The following is a 20239-nucleotide window of genomic DNA, read 5'->3' as shown; positions in this document are numbered from 1 at the left end:
TTTATTTTTTTTATTTTATTTAGATTAGGATTCTTTTCTTATTTTTATTTTAATACTTTTAAAAATTAATATTTGATTAGGATGTCATGTTCTATTTAGGAATAGAATACCTATTTTATTTAAATCTCTTATTAACTATTCTAATTGTATTAGACAATATAAAGTAGAGTTTTATTAGGATTTAGGTCTATAATACTATAAATAGGACCCTTGAACTTAGTTGTAAGACATTCAGAGTTGAGAGTTAATAAATAATATTTTTTAAGCAAGAATGCTTATTTCTCTAAGCTCTTTCTAAAGAGTAAGAGGTTTTAATATCTTTGGCCTAGCCAACCAAAATGGGATTTTGGCTATTTTTCACCTTAGTGGGGTTTTTAACCTTGCCAAGATTGGTGATTCACCTTAGTAGGGTTTTCAACCTCATCACGATTGGTGTCTTTCACAACGCCTAGGTGTCTTTACAACGCACCGGCGTCAGTTTAGTGTCAAAGCGGGAGGATCATTGTTCGCTACATAAGTTCAAGATCGCTGTCGAGTTTTTATACTCTCTATTCGGGTAATTTTATTTATTACTTTATAGTTATATCATCATTTTTTTTCTCTATACCACCACATCGTCATCACCATATAATAAAATGCCACCAAGACATCAAAATTGTCAAAGAGATTATCACGAGATTGAGATTACAGAACTACGTCAGCAAATTCAAGAATTACAAGAGCAACTCGCAAGACATGATGCTCAAATCAACAATAACAGCTCTAGTAATGAAGAGAATGACACTAACCCGTTTCATCAAAATTCGTCCTCTGAAGAAGAAGATTATGTAAATTAGGAAAAATTAGAACCAGTCTATGATGAGTATGATGACAAGAGGATAGAAGAAGTTTCTGCTGACCATGGAGAAGCTCTTGTTGTTCGTCGTAACCTTAACACTGTCATGATGATTAAAGATGAAAGTTGGCTTCGTCGTAACATATTCTATATAAGGTGCACATCCCAAGGGAAGGTTTGTAATGTCATTATTAATAGTGGAAGTTGTGAGAATGTTGTTGCTAACTATATGCTGGAAAAGTTGAAACTTCCAATTGAAATACATCCTCATCCTTACAAGCTACAATGGTTGAGAAAAGGAAACGAAGTAAAGTTAACAAGACGTTGTTGTGTTCAATTCTCTATTAGAAATAAGTATGAAGATGAAGTCTGGTGTGATGATATTCCAATGGACGCATGCCACTTGTTGTTAGGACGTCCATGGCAATATGATCGTCAAGCTTACCATGATGAATACAAGAATACTTATTCCTTCATTAAGGATGGAGTAAAAATTATGTTAACTCCATTAAAACCAGAAAACCAACCAAAGAGACAAGAGGAAGATAACGCACTTATCACTGTGTCTGGTTTAAATAAAGCTTATCATGAGTCAAACCATTTATGCCTCTTATTAGACTCTAAGGAGAATGAAGTATCTTCACCCTTATCCAAGTATGGTCAAACAAAATTGGTCAACCAAAGATCGGGAAACTTATCGAAAAGCTTTGTGGACAACCATGCCGTTAACAAGACTACAGTTAAGTGTGATTTTTCTATCCCTCGATTGGATGACATGTTCATTGGCTCTAGAGTGTTTTTGAAGATCGATTTGAAGAAAGGATATCAACAAATTCGAATACGACTTGGAAATGAATGGAAAAAAACTTTCAAAACAATGGATGAATTGATCAAATGGCTGGTATGAACTATGACAATATATGGATTCAGACATCAACGAGAAGTATGTCAAGGCTTATTCGTCAGAGTCGAGTTTTTTTCTGACCCGAGGAAAATGACGTAAGAGCATCTAGGATTGTATTTTATTAAATTTAATTTTTTGCTAATTTAGTTTATTTAGGATTTATTTTTTTTATTTTATTTAGAGTAGGATTCTTTTCTTATTTTTATTTTAATATTTTTAAAAATTAGCATTTGATTAAGATGTCATGTTCTATTTAAGAATAGAACACCTATTTTATTTAAATCTCTTATTAACTATTCTAATTGTATTAGAAAATATAAAGTAGAGTTTTATTAGGATTTGGGCCTATAATACTATAAATAGGACCCTTGAGCTTAGTTGTAAGACATTCAGAGTTGAAAGTTAATAAATAATATTTTCTTAAGCAAGAATGTTTATTTCTCTAGGCTCTTTCTAAAGAGTAAGAGGTTTTAGTATCTTTGGCCTAGCCAACCAAAATAAAAATTTGGCTATTTTTTACCTTAGTGGGGTTTTCAATCTTGTCAAAATTGATGATTCACCTTAGCGGCAGGTGTCTTTACAACGCCCCTGTGTAAGAAACTCTCATTAGCCAAGAAAGTATGCAGAATCGCTTTCAAGCTACTCTAAAATTAAATGAATAATGACTTCACAAATCATACTGTGGAGATTTGTCCAAGTTAAAAAGTAACAAGGTTTAACCACTCCTTGGAATATGTTCCATCAAACATGGAACTCCAGAGCACATGCCTCAGACTTGTTAAGCACAATGGTTCAGGAACTCCATTTAATAGAATTTAAGCCTGGCAGGATTTTAGTAAGAAAGGTCAAACTGAGATTTATCATTGACTTTTTTTCTCCACAGGACATATAACCTGACCGAAAAACGACCCTTAGCACAAGACTTTAAGTATCATCTGTTCATCAATCGAAGAAGTAGTTAGTTTTCTTCTTGATTACATGTACCAGTCTTTGTAGTGAAGGGAATTAGAATCTCAGTTTCTCTGTTGTTGCTATATATGTCTTGTGATTGTTGCCTGACTGTTTCATGTGAATGATCCTCTTTTGCTTCTAATTTGGAAGATTTTAATAGAAGATTTTAAACATTTGTTTTTTCAATTTTTCAATTAATAACTGTTGATAATTTCTATTCTCACAAAAAACTAATTTTAAATCAAAAGTATTTTGATAATTTTACTAATGAAAATTAACATCCTAACTCCTGGGAATAGAAATTTTATATATTTAAGAGTTTGTGTGCATGAAGGAAAACAAACTAGGGTTTTATCAGTCTATCCAGGATATATCCTGTGTCCTATATGTAATGAAACTGAGAAAGAGATGAAACTATGACAGAGCAGAGGACTTCTCTTCTATGGAGAAGGAAATAAAAGCAAAACGAGAGAGAGAGAGAGAGATTTCTGGTGAAAAAACTGTATTTCATTCAACATGGACCAAAATATTTATACAAGATATATGTGGTTAACACTTGTTAACATAAAGAGACAAGTGTTATAAACCAGCCATGCACTAAGACACCTCATAACACTGGTATAGATCACTTAATAATCAGTACAATGAAGCAAAATACATAGTAAAACAAAATGAGAAAGCCATCGCATGCTGAGTCAATGCATGCTTTAACTCTAACACTATAAAGGAATTAAGCTTCTTGACCCTCAGTTAAAGAAAACAAGGTTTTTCTCTATATATAATAGAAAACTCTATATTGAAAGAAAGCTATATATATATATATAGCGAATGAAATCTGATAAATAAATTAGAAGGCAAACAAGGTTTTGCCAAGCCTCATACTGGTGAAAAGTTTCAGGGTTTTTTTTTTTTTTGCTGAAGTTGAATATAGTTGTTTTAGTCATGGCTAACCGAGCTAAAGTTGGCAAAGAAGTAGACAGGATCAGCAGTTTGCCCGACGAACTTCTTTTTCACATTATCTCATTCCTTCCATTGAAACAAGCAGTTTGCACATCTATTCTTTCAACAAGGTGGCGTAAGATTTATGCTTCGATGTCTAATCTTAACTTCGATGATTGTTTTAAATGGAGAAAGTCAGATGGTTATGGTTTCATGAATTTTGTGGATCGAGTTCTGCTTTACCATACTGGGGGTGTGGATAAATTTCGTATAAAATATGGAGGATTTGTTGATTCATATAGAGTTGATGGATGGATACAATATGCATTGCTGAAGAATGTTAGAGAGCTTGATTTATACATTGATTGTCATAAGTTCAAAGTGCTTTCTGCTGGAGTTTCTACTTGCAAGACATTGGTGGCATTAAGATTGCACAGTCTCGGCACGCTCTTCTTTTAACTGAAAGTGCCTGTTAAGATTTGTTTGCCTAGCCTCAAGATTCTTCATCTTTCTGGTTTTAGACTTCTGGATGTTGATTCAATTTTTAGACTCTTTTCTAGCTGTTCGGTGCATGAGGAATTGAAAGTAGACTTCTGCATCTAGAAAGCAAGGAGAAGATTCAATGTTTCTATCCCTACACTGAAGAGGCTGACCATAGGAGAATTTCGCTATCATGAAAAAATTATGATTGATGCCCCTAACCTTGTCTACTTCAAATGCTGTCACCTACCAAAAGGATTCTTGCTGAAAAATCTAAACTCTCTTGTCCAAGCAGATATCCATTTCGGGACAGTTTTTGATTCTGATAACTCTTGTATCTCTTATCATACAGCTGCAGCAACTAATCTATTTAAAGGCATTTCTAATGTTATAGCACTTCGTATATCTGGTATTTTTACAGCGGTTAGTTTTTGTCAACCCCAAAATTCTTTTACAAAAGAATGAAGCTCTTGTTGGTGGATTATTCTAGTAGAAAAGTGCACTAACAAGTAACAACTATTGTCTTTCCCTAAGGTTTTCCTACCAGGTAGTATCGCAATCCCTGAGTTGCCTAAACTGACTTATTTGAATCTTGATGGCTACTTCTCTGGTGGGTGGGAAAGACTGCTACCGCATTTACTCTCATGTTTTCCTTGTCTAGGAAATCTTGTCTTTACGGTATGAAAGGACATATAATTCAATATAGTTTGTACTAATTCCATATAGTCAAGGTCGAGTGGCAAGTATGAGTCCATCTATTAATTTCTTGTTCAGGTCAATCTGCAGCATTCGCGCAACGTCAGCAAAGATCTGCTACTATCCAAGAGATTTCCTTCCTGTCTATGTTCTCAACTCAAGACACTTGAAATTTTGTCATTCCAAGGTAGAAAAAATGAGATGCAAATGGTTGAATTTTTTCTGAAGAATGCAGAAGTTCTGGAGAATTTCTCAGTACAGATTATAGCAAGGAAAAGGCAGAACTTAGCAGAATGGAGATCCAATATCACTGACAAATTGTTGAATTTACCAAAAGCCTCAAAGAATTGTAAAGTCTTGGTTGTCTGATCAGTTTCTCAAACTTTTCTTATGAATTGAAGTAGGATGCAAATATGTTTCTCTATCTTGTTGTTGTGTGATAGTGATGGTTGTCAGATTTTCACAACCATATTCTTAACCATGTCGAGTTAATTTTCTAGTTCAGCATTGATATATAAGGCAGGTAATAATTCTGTTCCTTAGTTGAATTCTAATCATCCATGGATTGGTGTCTGAACACGCTGTTTCCAGGCTCAAACTTGCATATAGATTACTTCTGGCCACTGTCAGCCAAGCCAAATTTGATACTGGTGTTTAACTATGCTATGCTTGCTAAGAATTCAAATATGAATTCAGTTTTTTCATTTCTGCATCTATCTTCAGGGGGACTACTTTGGCATAATATAGAAAACGCTTTCTTCTTGCAGATATATCAAGTTGCAGGGATCCTGAAACACAAAAAAATCAGGCAGGAAACTGTTGTGCAATGCTTGAACATGTTTGATGATGAATTTAACATGCTGTTCTAACATGTTGTTTACATAAGTGTCTTCGATCTTAGGTGACACCAGAAGCCATGCGTTTAGCCCTAAGGCAGTTTTTAAATTGAAAATGCCAACCTGTTTTATTCCAGCCAAGATTACTAATACACGTTTTCCATTCGTTCCTAACAAGCCAAAGTCAAACGCCTTCCACAGTCCCAGTTTGTTGTATAATTCTGATCTGTTGCTTTTATGGTGATTAAAATTCTATAATTTTACCCTTACACTCAAATTTTGCTGTTTAGGATGGTGAAGGTGACATTAGGATTTTGGAAGGAGAAAGGAAACAACAGCAGAATGTAGATGCAGGAAAGAAATAGCTTCCAGGGTGTCCTGTATCTACCTCAATGCCTTGTGGATCCAAATTCGGCTGGCTTGAGAGAATCAGACAGGATTTTGTCTTCTCGACTTCTTGGTCCACCAGATATCCGTCTGCCAACAACTGGTTGGTTTGACACTGTCAAGGATCCTGATCCAGCTGAGAAGGTAGATCCATTCCTAGCTTCCACTGCTCGTAAAAGATGCAGAATGCAGATCGAGAGGCATAAAGCTGGAAATCCAAATAGTCCTTAATGTGGAGGTGCTTGGAAATTTTGGTTGCTCAAAAAACTTTCCTGAAACTCTCTATAGGACTCTAAATGGCCCTTGACTTCGGATTGATGAATGGAAGGAGAGAAATAGAGTTAGGAAGAAGAAACAGCATAAGCCGATGGAGAAGAGAAAGAACTCTGCACAGCAAGGACGGATTATTGCTAAGGGTATCACAATGATGGAAATGGAGAAGGCCAAGGATGATGCTAGACGTTTGAGTAAAGGAGAAAAGAATCCTGATGGCAGAGAAGGCAATTGTGGGGTATAATACCAATCCTGTAACAATGAGACATTGCAAGAGGCTACTAGGAAGTGGACTAACATGATTCTTTGTAACAATGGGATTAGGGAGTTCCCGAAAACAATCTCATGTTGTTTTTTTTTTTTTTTTGAAATTAAATATTTTTTTATCGTAGGTACAAAAATTCTTATCAAATTTATCGATAAAAGTAACTTAGCGCATTGAAAAGAAATGTAACACTAATGATTTTAGAACTTAACAAGTCTAATGATTTACACTGATAATTTTATATACTAGACTGTTTTGAGTGTGACGATAAGTTAACTTTTGAATTGATGGTGTTTTGATATTTTATTGGATGAAATTAACGGTTTAATCTTTATACAAACATAATTTATTCACAAAATAACTAATTGAGAAAAATCTATATGATGTCATGTGACAAAAAAATTGAAATTACAACAAGTATAAATGGAGTTTGCTTATGAGTTTATATAATTCAATACCCCTTCAAGCCATATTTCGTTACATCACCCTTTGTATGCAGTGTTTCATCACGTCACTATGTCATGCAACCAATAGTTGATTTCAAATTTTAGTTTGTTTTAATTTCCAAAGTCAAGTTGGCATAGTGTATAAAAAATATCAAATTAGAGTTATTATAAAATACTATTACCTTGTTATACTACAATTAATATTTAATTAGTACTTAAATAGTCCTATATATATACATACAATTCCTTCACCTATCTAACCATATTTAATTTAGATTTCTCTTGGGTTTTTCAATTGAATTTCTTATGGCGACAAGCTGTCCATTAGAGTACTCAGAGAGAGACAGGTTAAGTAATTTACCTGATGACCTTCTTTGTCGTATCATCTCAAATCTTCCACTAAGAGAAACAATTCGAGCATCCCTCCTGTCAAGAAGGTGGAAGAATCTTTTCGCTTCGATGTCGAGACTTAACATTGATGATAAGCTCGAACCTGCAAAGCGATGCCGTTATGGACTGAAGCAAGTTGTGGACAGAGTTCTCTTTGCTCGTAAGGGGGATTTAGAAAAGTTTCATCTCAAATTTGCAATAGGTAAGGGACCTTCGCCGGTCGATGGATGGATACAGTATGCACTGTGGCATAACGTTAGAGAGCTTGAGATCGAGCTACAGCTACCCTTGTCATTGGAAATTTTTTATGTGCTGCCTGATGGGGTACTTACTTGCAAGACACTGGTGACATTGAAATTGCAGGCGAGAAAACTTGTTTTCCCGAAAATCCCTGGTAAGATTTGTCTTCCAGGACTCAAGATTCTCTACCTAGAGTTGATTGAATTCACAGATGATGATTCTGTTCAAAGGCTCTTTTCTAGCTGCCCCAGGCTTGAGGAATTGGTTGTGCAAAATTGCAAGTTGAAGAACATAAGCAAATTCGAAGTTAGTAACCCTACTCTCAAGAGACTGACCATAAGTTATCCTGAGGTTTATGAATATAAGCATGAGGTCGTGATTAATGCACCAAGTCTTGTGTACTTCAAATGCTATCACTTCATAGCAAGATATTTTTCATACATAGATCTCCAATCCCTGGTTGAAGCCTACATTAATTGTGGACCAGTTCTCAATTCTGAGTTTTATGATTCTGGTACTGCTGATCTGATCAGAGGGATTAGTCGTGTTCAATCCCTTCATTTATCTGGTCCACTTTCAGTGGTTTGTTTTCTGATCCTAATTTCTTGTTGATTTTTTTTTCTTAAAACACCAAACTAATTGCATAAACTTCTTATCAATGGATTTTTCTAGCAGAAATTTATAACTAATCAAGTCCTTCAAATTTTGTTGTCTTTTGAAGGTTCTTCTTCTTGGTCGGGGTCCAATCCCTGTGTTGAAAAACTTGACTTACTTGAAGATCAATCGGTGCTACCATGAAGGCTGGGAAAGATTGCTTGATTATACTCCATTTTTAGAGACCCTTGTGTTTGCCTTAGAGGTATGAATGAAAGTAATCTTTATATCAATCTATCTTTTAGACCATGCAGAGAGGCAAGTACTGTTAGTAATGTTATTTCTCTTCTCTACAGGTACTTCCAGACTTTACAGAAAGTATCATGAATCCACCAAAGGAAGTGCCCCCTTGTTTGTTATCTCACATCAAGGCAATTGAATTTCTCTCATTCCGAGGGATGGAATCTGAAGTGGAAATGGCTAAGTATATTCTGAAGCATGCACAAGTTCTGGAAAATCTGATAATACATATGATTGCAAAACAGAAGCGGCAATTAAACATCACAGAAGAACTGCTGGAGTCACCGAGAGCTTCAAAGAAATGCCAAGTTGTAATTGTCTAATATGTTTCTTCTAGGTTGAGTCAGCTGTTGCTGTTATCTCTCTGATATTGCTGTGTGGTAGTCATGGTTTCAATTTGTCATGAACTATATTAAAGTTATTAGCATTATTAATTTTTCATGGTTATCAATAAAATTGCAGCTAACTTCAAATTTCTAAGGCTAGTAATCATTTTTTTTTTGTGGTTTCTTTGATCAATTCTGCTCAAATATAATTCGAATTAGCCTGATGGTGAGAACACTGTTGGCCGAGAAGATGATAATAAACTTAAGGCATTTTATCAAGTTCTGTAATTGTAGAGACAGTGATAAAGAATCTGCTAGCCAAAAGTGCAAAATCCCATTCAAACTCACAGTGAAACCGGAACTCTTTTCTTTTTCTGTCAGGATCAACATTCATCCTGGTTGAACAATCAGGAGAGAACCAACAGAGAAGATTTGGAACCCTGGCAGTGTTGTTTGATGGTTCCTTCCAACAGTAAATGAACATCAGAATTCAGAACAACATCACTACATTGTTGTTCCTGAAGTAGAAGGATGAATCTGACTCATTAGCCAAGAAAGTATGTAAAATATCTTTCAAGGCTACTCTAAAATTAAATGAACAATGAATTCACAAGTCATACTGTGGAGATTTTGTCCGAGTTAAATGTGACAAAGTTTAACCACTCCTCGGAATATGTTCCATCAAACACGGAACTTCACAGCACATGCCTCAGACTTATTAAGCACAATGGTTCAGGAACTCCTTTTAACAGAATTTAAGCCTGGCAGGATTCTAGTAAGGAAAGTCAGACTGAGATTTAAACATTGAGGAACTGCACGTGGCAATAAGTAAATAGAGAGTCCATACTAAACAAGCTTAATCAATGCAAGAATTTTAGTCCCAACCAAACCATAGCAATGCAGGCAGTCTATTTTTTTTTTTTTTCATAAGGAAAAACCTGGGTTTCAAGGTCGTCAATATTAGATAGTTTGAATGGTGGAAGTCTTATCCAATTGTGATGGTTAAGATTAAACATAACCCTTAAAAAAAAAAAAAAAGTGTTTTCAACAAACACAACTGTTGAAATACATTGATTAATTATTCAGTATTTTCAACAAACATATCTATTGAAACTTAATAAACACGCATGTTAAAACACAATCGACATAACTTTTAGTGTTTAGTGTTTTCAATAGACACATCTATTGATACTCAACAGATAAATCTATTGAAACATAACGTAGAACGTCTAGCAGATAATTTATTAGAACAGACTAAGCATAAGAAGTCAAAACAAAAAACCAAAGATCATAAATGAGCATGTTCATAATTTTAGTATTTTTCTTATTTAGTTAGGAGACTCACATAAAAATTATAGATATAATAGAATTTTTCTTTTATTTAATTTATTTATATTAAAACTTTAAGGTAGTCATGTTCTAATTAATAATAGAATATTTATTTTATTTAAATTTTTTGTTAACTATTCTTATTGTCTAGAGTTTTATTAAGACTTGAGCTGATAACACTATAAATATGATCCTTAAACTAAGGTTTTTGAATTATCGAATAACATTACGGATTTTTTCTCTCTGAACTTGTGTTTAAGTTTCAGCATTCTTGGTTATCGCCTCCTTATCTTACAAAAAAAACTTGGGTGTTAATGTCTCCACAGGCGAGATTTGAAGATGGCAAAGACATCCACAGGCTCAATAGTTTACCAGATGAAATTATTTGTCACATCATCTCATTTCTTCCTCTACAAGAAATGATCCGGACATCTATCTTATCACGAAGGTGGAGGTATCTTTTCGCTCAGACTTCTAGTCTTACCATTGATGATAATGACGAAAGTCCATCAGATTATGTTAATTTTAGATTCTTACTCTTCAATCTCGCGAACAGAGTGTTGTTTGCCCGTAGTAGGGATACCATAGATAAATTCTGTCTTAAATTCAGACAATATGTTGATATTTACCACCAGATTGATGGGTGGTTATATTATGCATTGCGGTATGGTGTTCAAGAGCTTGAGCTTAAACTACGGAAAACATATGGATTAGATTTGCCTGGCCTGCCTAGTGCTGGTTGTTTATTTTCTTGCAAGATGTTGGTGAGATTGGAATTGAAGTTGGGGAGGAATTTTATCCTGGAAGTCCCTCCTACAGTTCGTCTGCCAAAGCTCAAGGTTCTCCATCTTGAGAAGGTTGAATTTTCAGACGGTGAATCGGTTCAAAGGCTCTTTTCTCAGTGCAGCATGCTTGAGGAATTGATTGTAAAATATTGTGTATGGGAAGATGTAAACAAATTCACTGTTTCTAATCCTACACTCAAGAGACTGACTTTGAGAAGGCTAAGATCAATTTCTCACCAAGAACTGGAGATTAACGCACCAAGTCTTGTCTACTTCGAGCACTTCGATTTTGTAGCAAAAAACTACTCATTACTAAACCTGCAGTCCCTTGTTGAAGCCCTTATTGATGTTGAACCAGAAATCTTTCGCTTCTTTTATCCTACTCCTTCAACAGATCTCCTGAGAGGGATTAAAGCAGGCCTCCTGAGAGGGATTAGTAACATTAAGTCACTTCATTTAGGTTGTAATTTTTCAAATGTACGTATCCCCTTCCCTTTTCCTTTCGAGAATATTGCATAATATTCTTACTACTAACTAGAATTCTCATTTTCATTTGAAGGCTTATGGAGGTCGTCGGATTCCCAAGTTGGACTTCATCGGGTTCCCTTTCCCTAACTTGACCTTTCTGAAGATAGATACTTCCTTCTCGTGACTGGGAAAGCATACTTGGAAGTTCTCCCTGTCTTGAAACCCTTGTCATTGAGCTGGTATGTATGGAATCTAACTATATTTCAATTGCATCTAAACCAACTGCGACTACTTGTCAGGAATTTCCATGGTCAGATGGCACACTATTCCTACCAGAGAGAGTGCCCTCATGTTTGTTGTCTCACCTTAAGACAATCAAATTTTTGTCATTCCATGGAGAAAATGATGAGCTGAGACTGGTCGGGTATTTTCTAATGAATGCACATATTCTACAGAATTTGACAGTGCGTATTAGTGAAGAGAAGAGAGTACTGCAGTCAGAGATCACTACAGCTTTAGAAACATTACCAAGACTCTCAAAGAAATGCCATCTCATGATTGTTTAATTTCTCAAATCTTTGTTTCTTCTTAGAGAAATCACCCCCTTGTTTGTTATCTCACACCATGGCAATTACAATTAAATTTCTGTTACTCCGAGGGAAGAAATCTGAACTGCAAATAGCTAAGTATCTTCTGATGCATGCTTGAGTTCTAGGGAATTCGGTATCAGGTTTATTGCACCAAAGAGCCAGCAGCTTAAGATCACTAAAGAACTGTTGCTGTTACCAAGAACTTAATTTGAAGAAACGCCAAGCTTTAGTCTTTCTTGTAGATTCAGTTATCTGTTACTGTTCTTTCTCTAATGTTGAGTTGTTGGTAGCCATAGTGAACTATATTGTTATTAATAACTCTAGCTAATATTCCAGCATAATTTCTTTTTTTTTTATTTTAGGCCTTTTATCCTTGTGTTAACTTAATATATATGTAACTATCTCCTTAGTTTGTTGTGTGTTAACTTAATATATATGTAACTATCTCCTTAGTTTATTGTAAATAAGGAAAGAAAGAAAAGTCGTGGATTACTAGGTATTTTAGTAATTGCCGGTAGCTTGTTTCAAAGTTTAGACTTATATTTGTCTTTTCATGATCCTTGCTAACTTGTTCAACGCTTTAAGAAATACCCGGTTTGAGTTTTCATTAGAATTCCCCAAAGTTTTGAAATTTTCCTTCAGAAAAAGCTGATCTTTTCTTGATCCTTGATCAGCTGTTCAAGTGTTCAAGAAATACCCACTCTGAGTTTGTTTATTAGAAAGTTTAAAGAAATAAAAATGAGTTTTAGCGTTAAGCAATCAGCTTCAACTACATGCATGCATATCTCATCTATTGAGATTGGTATTTATGTTGCAACTTGGTGGGCTTTGCATGTGGTTTTCAATATATATAAGGAGAAGGTTTTGAATGATTATCCTTACCCTTTGTTGCCTTCAACTTTGTCTCTTGCTTGTATTCTTTCATGATGTTGATTTCATGGGCTATAAGAAATGCTGAGACCCCAAAGACAGATTTTGAGTTCTGGAAGACTTTGTTTCAGGTGAGTTTTTCTTTTCATTTTTTTGCTATGTTTTTAATGTTGTTTTGAGTTACAGTCTTACTGAATTTCTGGTTTTTTTTTTCCTTTTTCTTTTCTCCTAGATTGCTGTGGCATATACAATTGGATATGTAGCAGCAACTGTGACTGTGTCTAGGGTTGCAGTTTCATTCACCCACAAGTGAACCTGCTTTTGATGCATGCTTGAGTTCTAGGGGATTTGGTATTAGGTTTATTACACCAATGAGCCAGCAGCCCAAGATCACTAAAGAACTGTTGCTGCAGATTCAGTTATCTGTTACTATTATTTCTTGAATGTTGAGTTGTGTGGTAGCCATTTTGGTCATCAAATCTTCTCAAATGTATTTACAGCCAACTCTTACATGATTGAGTAAACAGAATTGTTAGCCTAAGGTGCAAAATACAAATAAATTCCCTTCAAACACATGGGCTATGAATTTTCTGTTCAAATCAATCTTGTCAATCCTGGGGTGTTCCTCTTGGTTTTCTGTTTCTTTTATCCTCAACTTATGCAGAATTTGAGTCATCAATATCCTAATCTGTTATGAGTTAATAATTCAGTATGATCCAATTGATATGTTTGCTTTTCATCCTGGGATTAAAAAGAATTGCAGGTAATCAGACTCTGCATACTACAGCTCACCAATCTTTGTATGCATATCACCTGCAACCTCACTGGTTCCTGATCCTCATGTTACACCATGATATTCTGATACTTCCTGAATATTCTAGTACTTCTAATATAACTATACCAAGTGCTTGTTTTGAAGTCAGAATAACCATCTGTAACATTCTGTCGATTTCATGGTGATAATAGGTTCTTTGCTTGTTAAAGTGTAAGCTCTTCAAAATAAATGTCAAGTTCAACATGGTTAATTCATCTGCCAGAGAAAATGCCACCTTGTTTGTTGTCTCACCTCAAGGTAATCAAAATTTGGTCATTCCATGGATTCGAATCTCAGCTGCAATCGATTTGAGTACCTTTTGAAAAATGCACAGTTTCTAGAGAATGACAGTGCATTTTGGTGCAGCAGAGAGTTGACCGTCGACGATCATTACCAGGCCGTCTCAAAGAAATGCCAGGTCATTTTTTCTAGATTGAATCACCATGGAAATATCTCTCTCTGTTGCTGCTGTCCTGCCTTGATGATTATCAGTTTGTCACTGCAACAATAGTACAATGGATGACTCTAAGCTAGCTCCCAAGTTCAAATCCTGATTTACAATGCTTGGAATTAATTTGTTTCTGGTGTAAACTCTTAACCAGATAACATTGGCTTTATAGCATTTCTCTTTCAAAGCTTTTGGCAATCCTTCATTCTCAGTTTTTTCTTTTGGTTCAATTCCTAGACAGCTAGACTCAAATGGGACTACATAGTTTGGTTTGTTCTTCCCATAAACCTCCCATCCCTGGTGAACAAGGACACCAACCCCAAATCTTTGGTGCAAACACCAAAAGGAATATAGCATCTGAGTTAGCTGACAAATTTGACAGTTTGATGTTCAAACTTCTAATCTTCTTTTCTGACTAGACCAAGGTTTGATTAAACCAATTTGGAAGTCAGAACTGGTGACAATTTTGACAACCCAGTCTCCAAGTTTTGTCAATACTATGACGATCAACAACTTTTCTTCTTTTCCTACCTTTGGACCTGATCAGGCCCATGATTCTTGAGCTTGTCCAAAACCCACAAAAGTGCCAAAAAAATCACTCCATTAAAAAACGAAGAACATAATTAAATTCGAAGTTATTAAACTTAGCTCTAAAATTATTATCAATGACTCGATCCATGAACAACTATGTTAATAAAAATTTAAAAATAATTTGATTTTATCTTCCATTGTTTTAGTAAAAGATTAATCTTTAAGATGCATTATTATTATCTTAATTAAAAGATTATTATCTCTTTATTAATATAAATCTTTAAATAATTTAAGAAAAAAAATCATTTCATTGAACCAACAAAATTTGACAAACACTCTTGTTCAACTTGGGTGGGTAGTTGGCACTATTGAAGTAAGCATTAGATCTAACACCACCAGCCCCCATTCCCCCAACCCTCAAACCACTTGACTGGTCATTCTATAATTGGCCAAAATCAGCCACAAACAGCATACAAAATATACACTTCACCACACTCAATGCAAACCTCCCCAAAGAAACCAACTTTTTCTTCTTTAAGTACTCTTTTCAACAAGGAAAGTGAATTCAATTACTTCAATACAAAAAAGAGCCGTGGCCTGTGGGCAGTTCACATGAAACCAAAGAGTTTGGTTTGATCACAAAAACACAAAAAAGGAAAATAGCATTAGGCTTTGGACTGAGACTTCAGAGCCTATGTAACTCTCTCCCTATTTTATTTTTCAAAGATTTCACCGCCTTGTTGCCCCAACAAAACCCCAAAAAAAGAAAAACCTCCAAGAGAATCTCTTTTTAAGTTTTCATTGATCACCTTGCTTTGTATTGCCTTGATCATTAGTAGAATCAGCCTTTTTGGGTTTGAAGGAAATAAGGAAAGACAGAAAGAAAAGTCGTGGATTACTAGGTATTTTAGTAATTGCCGGTAGCCCTTGTTTCAAAGTTTTGATTTTTATTTGTCTTTTCTTGATCCTTGATAACTTGTTCAAGGTTTTAAGAAATACCCAGTTTGAGTTTTCATTAGAATTCCCCAAAGTTTTGAAATTTTCCGTCAAAGAAAGCTGATACCTTCTTGATCCTTGATCAGCTGTTCAAGTGTTCAAGAAATACCAATTTGAGTTTTGATTTGAAAGTTTTGAAGGAAAAAAAAAATGAGTTTTAGCATTAAGCAGTCAGCTTTAGCTACATGCATGGATGTGTCCAATTCAGTTGTTCACAAAAGATCACCTTCAGCAATTTGTAGATCTTTCTTTTCACCGTCTTTGGACCTTCAGAAAAACCCCAAATTAACCAGTCTTTCAGTATCAAAGCCTTTGCATATCTCCTCTATTGAAGGTTTTGTTAAGGAGAAAAAGCCACTGATCCAATGTAAGGCTTATGAAGCTGACAGGTCACAGCCTATCGAGGCAGCTGGGGAAGTGAAATCAGAAGCTGCAAAAAGGGTGAAAATTGGGATTTATTTTGCAACTTGGTGGGCTTTAAACGTGGTCTTCAACATATATAACAAGAAAGTTCTGAATGCTTATCCTTACCCTTGGTTGACTTCAACCTTGTCACTTGCTTGCGGTTCTTTGATGATGTTGATTTCATGGGCTACAAGAATTGCTGAGACCCCAAAAACTGATTTTGAGTTCTGGAAGACTTTGTTTCCGGTGAGATTTTCTTTTCCTTTTTTGTTTGGTTTCTGAGAAAGTGAGGGAAAGTGAGAGAAAATGATAGAAAGTTATGTTTTTGGGTTTTGGGTTTTTTAAGGATTAGATGTTACTGGATATTTTCATAGGATAATATGTTTTTAATGTTGTTTGGACTGTAGGGAGGAAAAAGTTAAAAAATGCGGCATGGTCTGCGTTTCAGTTTTAAGAAAGTAACAGTTTGTCTGATTGCAGAGGATTTGAAGGAAATGAAAGGGAAATTAAAATTTAGTATTATGTGTCATATCTTAAATTTAAAGAAGAAAATAAAATGAGAATTTGATGAATGTTTTTGTTTTTGCAAAATTAGGATTAAGAGCTCAATATATAAATTATGCCTGTCTTGGTATCACAAGATAAGACTATGAATTACAATCTTACTGAATTTCTGGTTTTTTTTCCTTTCTTTTCTCCTAGGTTGCTGTGGCACATACAATTGGACATGTAGCAGCAACTGTGAGTATGTCTAAAGTTGCAGTTTCATTCACCCACATCATCAAGAGTGGTGAACCTGCTTTCAGTGTCCTGGTTTCAAGGTTATTGCTTGGAGAGGCCTTCCCTCTCTCAGTTTACCTGTCCCTTGTTCCAATCATTGGTGGGTGTGCTCTTGCCGCTGTAACTGAACTCAACTTCAATATGACGGGTAAAAACAATAATCTCTCTGTTATGGATGTTGAATTGTTACTTCCATGTTTCAATCCTTATTATAGCTTTTGTTTGTGCAGTGCATTATAATTGGGTTTTTTATTTGTGTTCGTTGGTGTGAGATTGTAGGTTTAGGATTTAGATGGAGATTACTTAAGTTAATATTTTGTTTATTTTCAGGGGTTCTGGAAAACAAAACACCTCTCTAAATGTGTGCTTATATGAGGTGAATGTCCGATTATATGAAACTGAGCTCAATGAGCATGCTCTTTTTCTATAAAAAATTTTTGTTTGTTTTACCTCGGTTTTCTTAACAACCAAACCAAAGAAAGTTCAATAAGTGGTCCTCAATTCACTTCTTATGATTTTTCAAAGTGTGTTTTTGTTACTATGGCCTTGTTCTCAGTTGGTAATTTGGGTTTGGTTTTTGGAAATTTATGTTGGCTGAGGATCCTAACTGGGGTTGAGGCTGTAATCAATTTGCTTCTGAGGGTTAGTGTTGGAATGCTGAACTTGGTTGTTCATTGTGTATTTCAGGTTTTATGGGAGCTATGATATCAAACTTGGCATTTGTCTTCCGTAACATATTCTCAAAGAAGGGCATGAAGGGGAAATCTGTTAGCGGGATGAACTACTATGCTTGTCTATCTTTGATGTCTCTCTTAATTCTCACACCTTTTGCAATTGCTGTAGAGGGACCGCAGATGTGGGCGGCAGGATGGGAAAAGGCCTTATCTCAAATCGGACCACAGTTCATCTGGTAATAACATAACACTACCAACTTGTTCTGTTTCCTTAGACTTGATGTTGTCTGGATTAGTTTCTTTGAGTCTGGTAAATGCTTTAAAGGCATTAGGTAAACATATTGGAATTTGTTGCACTGATTAAGATTATAATAAAAAGAATAACTAGATGCCCTATCACCTATATGACTGGGAAAGGAAATGTTGGATGTGTTCAAGTCTCTGAATTTCACTTCATGATGTCAAGTATGACTTTTTAATCTGAACCAGAACTATATGATGGAATGCCTTCTGAAAAGCCTTTTATACTCTATTGCCACCTGTTTATGTCTTGAACTTAATGTTCTTTTTCAAGAGCTGATTTATTGGATGATTTATTCATTAATTTGATTAATGTTTAGTGAATATTATATAATATGCCTCAAGACCGACATATAACTTGAAACTGAACTGTTTAGTAATTACTAGTAGTAACATTGAAGATTCAGCTAGGCTCTTATAACATGAACGCTAGATGGTACCAGTGTCATCTTATCACCCTGAAGGTTTGGGGTGCTCCTTATATTTAGCTTTCCCTCTACTTTTAGTATTTTTCTTAATATCACAATGTTTTAGAAGTTCATCTTGAAAATTGAAAATTCTATTGTTGCTTTTCTTCTTTGAATTTTGAATCATTAGTTACTCTTTATGGACATAAATCTAATTGTAATGATATTTGATATTTTTACTTCTTCCCGTTCACTGACAAAATTTTTGTGGATTTTATTGGATTTGATAGGTGGGTGGCAGCCCAAAGTATTTTCTATCATCTCTACAATCAGGTGTCATACATGTCACTTGATGAGATATCTCCCTTGACATTTAGCGTTGGCAACACAATGAAACGTATATCTGTTATAGTCTCTTCCATCATCATCTTCCACACACCTGTCCAGCCCATCAATGCTCTTGGAGCTGCCATTGCTATTCTTGGAACCTTCTTGTATTCCCAGGTGAGTGATCATGTGATTGCATGCTTGTTATTAATTTTACAACGTATTTATGTTCTGAATGTTAGCCTGTAGGACTGCTACTGATACAAATTAGCCGACTAGGTATGTGGACAGAAATTGTTTGTCTGGATTGTTCACATGTGACTTTTTTGTTTGCTTTCAGAGTATCCTTTCCATGGTGATAAGGTCTATAGCATATCATAATTAACAATACTGCATGTAAGATTTGAAATTCTTTGGGGCTCTAGCAAGTGACAATTTTTAAGGGGGAAAAAACAAAACATGCACACACAAAAGGAGTGTTGATTTAGCTACTAATTATGTAGTTTTCTAGGTTGGTTGCCTTGGTCTAGGATTCTATCAACGGCAGGTCTGTGCTATTTATCTAACTCTTGAATATATGGTGTTTGGTGTCTTTGATCTGTTTGTTGGACCATCTTCTAACACCTACTCAGTGCCTCCTACAAGATTTTGGTGGTAGGTGAATCTTTTCAATCTGTGATAGTTGAATTCCTCCTTACATAGAGAGTTGAATGACTTGCCAATCTTGTGAGGGTTCCAAGGGGGTGCTGTAGTTAGTGGAGAATTATAATCCATAAATGTTGACACTGGGGCCAATGTTAGCTACCAATATGACGGTCGATATTTTTGGTGGTAGGTGGTTTCAATGTACTGGTGAAACTATCTGGACCACTTTCTACCTAACCATTGGCATCTAACAAGACCTTGCATGATTATTCAGTTTGCCTTAGTCAAAGATGCTTTTAGCAGATTCCATATTTCACTCTAAATAATTTGAGAATATGCTTGGTTTCTCCTTCTAAGCACCGTTCTTAAATTCTTAATGATTGATTTCTTTTATCCCTAATCACGTGCACACATACTGCAGGCAAAAGCATGAGAAAGCCATGGGGTTCAAGAATTTTGATTCATCATGTAAACCTAGATGATGAAATAGAAAACGGTATCTGGAAGAATTTAGCTCAGAGAAGTTTATTGTTCACTGTCTTTTGGGATCGATGATGATCACTGGATTTTGGTCAGACAGACCGGCAGCTTGTCATATTGTAGATATTAATAATAATGATGATGATGCTTATAAACAATTTCATACAGTGAGTAGGCAGGTTTTTATGTTTTAATGCAGCGGCTGAGAAGGAAACTGTCTTGAATAAACAAGGATCAATGTTGTGAGCCCCTTGTCTGTTATGTTAGCAGTCATGAATAAGAAGAATGAGGACAATGTTTATTTGTTTAACTTTCTTGTTTAAGATCTACGGTGCTATTTTAAAGAAGAGTAGAGAGTAGGGTCAGGTATAGATGCTTGGGCCATGGTGGTACTGTACATTGAAAATCTGCGGTCTGAAAAGCATGTGGAAAAGCTACTTGCAGGGTTAATTTAAACCCTCCATTAGCATGTGAGCATGTCCCTTCATGCCCTGGAAAAGATTATTTGGAAAAGCTTCTTGCAGGGTT

General features: G+C 35.3%; 4 protein-coding genes across 4 annotated transcripts; all 4 read left to right on the top strand.

Annotated features, from left to right (window-relative positions):
- Positions 3633-5174, top strand: LOC108662705 (F-box protein At3g03040-like). The gene is made up of 4 exons (XM_018124188.1): positions 3633-4071; positions 4462-4532; positions 4644-4787; positions 4884-5174. Exons 1-4 carry the CDS (start codon positions 3633-3635, stop codon positions 5172-5174), a joined length of 945 nt encoding a protein of 314 aa, XP_017979677.1.
- LOC18593594 (F-box/LRR-repeat protein At3g26922) lies at positions 7319-8859 on the top strand. The gene is made up of 3 exons (XM_007020905.2): positions 7319-8224; positions 8364-8501; positions 8593-8859. The coding sequence occupies exons 1-3, from the start codon at positions 7319-7321 to the stop codon at positions 8857-8859; spliced, it is 1311 nt and encodes a 436-aa protein (XP_007020967.1).
- LOC18593593 (F-box protein At4g22280) lies at positions 10506-11628 on the top strand. The gene is made up of 2 exons (XM_018124187.1): positions 10506-11453; positions 11536-11628. The coding sequence occupies exons 1-2, from the start codon at positions 10506-10508 to the stop codon at positions 11626-11628; spliced, it is 1041 nt and encodes a 346-aa protein (XP_017979676.1).
- Positions 15265-20021, top strand: LOC18593591 (glucose-6-phosphate/phosphate translocator 1, chloroplastic). The gene is made up of 5 exons (XM_007020901.2): positions 15265-16344; positions 16801-17026; positions 17566-17788; positions 18550-18763; positions 19653-20021. The coding sequence occupies exons 1-5, from the start codon at positions 15844-15846 to the stop codon at positions 19662-19664; spliced, it is 1176 nt and encodes a 391-aa protein (XP_007020963.1). The 5' UTR covers positions 15265-15843; the 3' UTR covers positions 19665-20021.

The sequence above is a fragment of the Theobroma cacao genome, chromosome 7 (genome assembly GCF_000208745.1).
Source record: "Theobroma cacao cultivar B97-61/B2 chromosome 7, Criollo_cocoa_genome_V2, whole genome shotgun sequence".
Classification (NCBI taxonomy): domain Eukaryota; kingdom Viridiplantae; phylum Streptophyta; class Magnoliopsida; order Malvales; family Malvaceae; genus Theobroma; species Theobroma cacao.
Note: the sequence above shows the minus strand (reverse complement) of the source record. Positions and strands in the feature narration are given on the sequence as shown.

Excerpts from the sequence above, each read along its gene's own strand:
- LOC108662705 (XM_018124188.1), top strand. The coding sequence starts at position 3,633 with ATGGCTAACCGAGCTAAAGTTGGCAAAGAAGTAGACAGGATCAGCAGT. Across the intron at positions 4,072-4,461 it reads ATTAAGATTGCACAGTCTCG|CTGCAGCAACTAATCTATTT; the intron begins GCACGCTCTTCT and ends CTTATCATACAG. Across the intron at positions 4,788-4,883 it reads TAGGAAATCTTGTCTTTACG|GTCAATCTGCAGCATTCGCG; the intron begins GTATGAAAGGAC and ends TTTCTTGTTCAG.
- LOC18593594 (XM_007020905.2), top strand. The coding sequence starts at position 7,319 with ATGGCGACAAGCTGTCCATTAGAGTACTCAGAGAGAGACAGGTTAAGT. Across the intron at positions 8,225-8,363 it reads TATCTGGTCCACTTTCAGTG|GTTCTTCTTCTTGGTCGGGG; the intron begins GTTTGTTTTCTG and ends TGTCTTTTGAAG. Across the intron at positions 8,502-8,592 it reads CCCTTGTGTTTGCCTTAGAG|GTACTTCCAGACTTTACAGA; the intron begins GTATGAATGAAA and ends TCTTCTCTACAG.
- LOC18593593 (XM_018124187.1), top strand. The coding sequence starts at position 10,506 with ATGTCTCCACAGGCGAGATTTGAAGATGGCAAAGACATCCACAGGCTC. Across the intron at positions 11,454-11,535 it reads TAGGTTGTAATTTTTCAAAT|GCTTATGGAGGTCGTCGGAT; the intron begins GTACGTATCCCC and ends TTTCATTTGAAG.
- LOC18593591 (XM_007020901.2), top strand. The coding sequence starts at position 15,844 with ATGAGTTTTAGCATTAAGCAGTCAGCTTTAGCTACATGCATGGATGTG. Across the intron at positions 17,027-17,565 it reads ACTCAACTTCAATATGACGG|GTTTTATGGGAGCTATGATA; the intron begins GTAAAAACAATA and ends TGTGTATTTCAG. Across the intron at positions 17,789-18,549 it reads ATCGGACCACAGTTCATCTG|GTGGGTGGCAGCCCAAAGTA; the intron begins GTAATAACATAA and ends TGGATTTGATAG.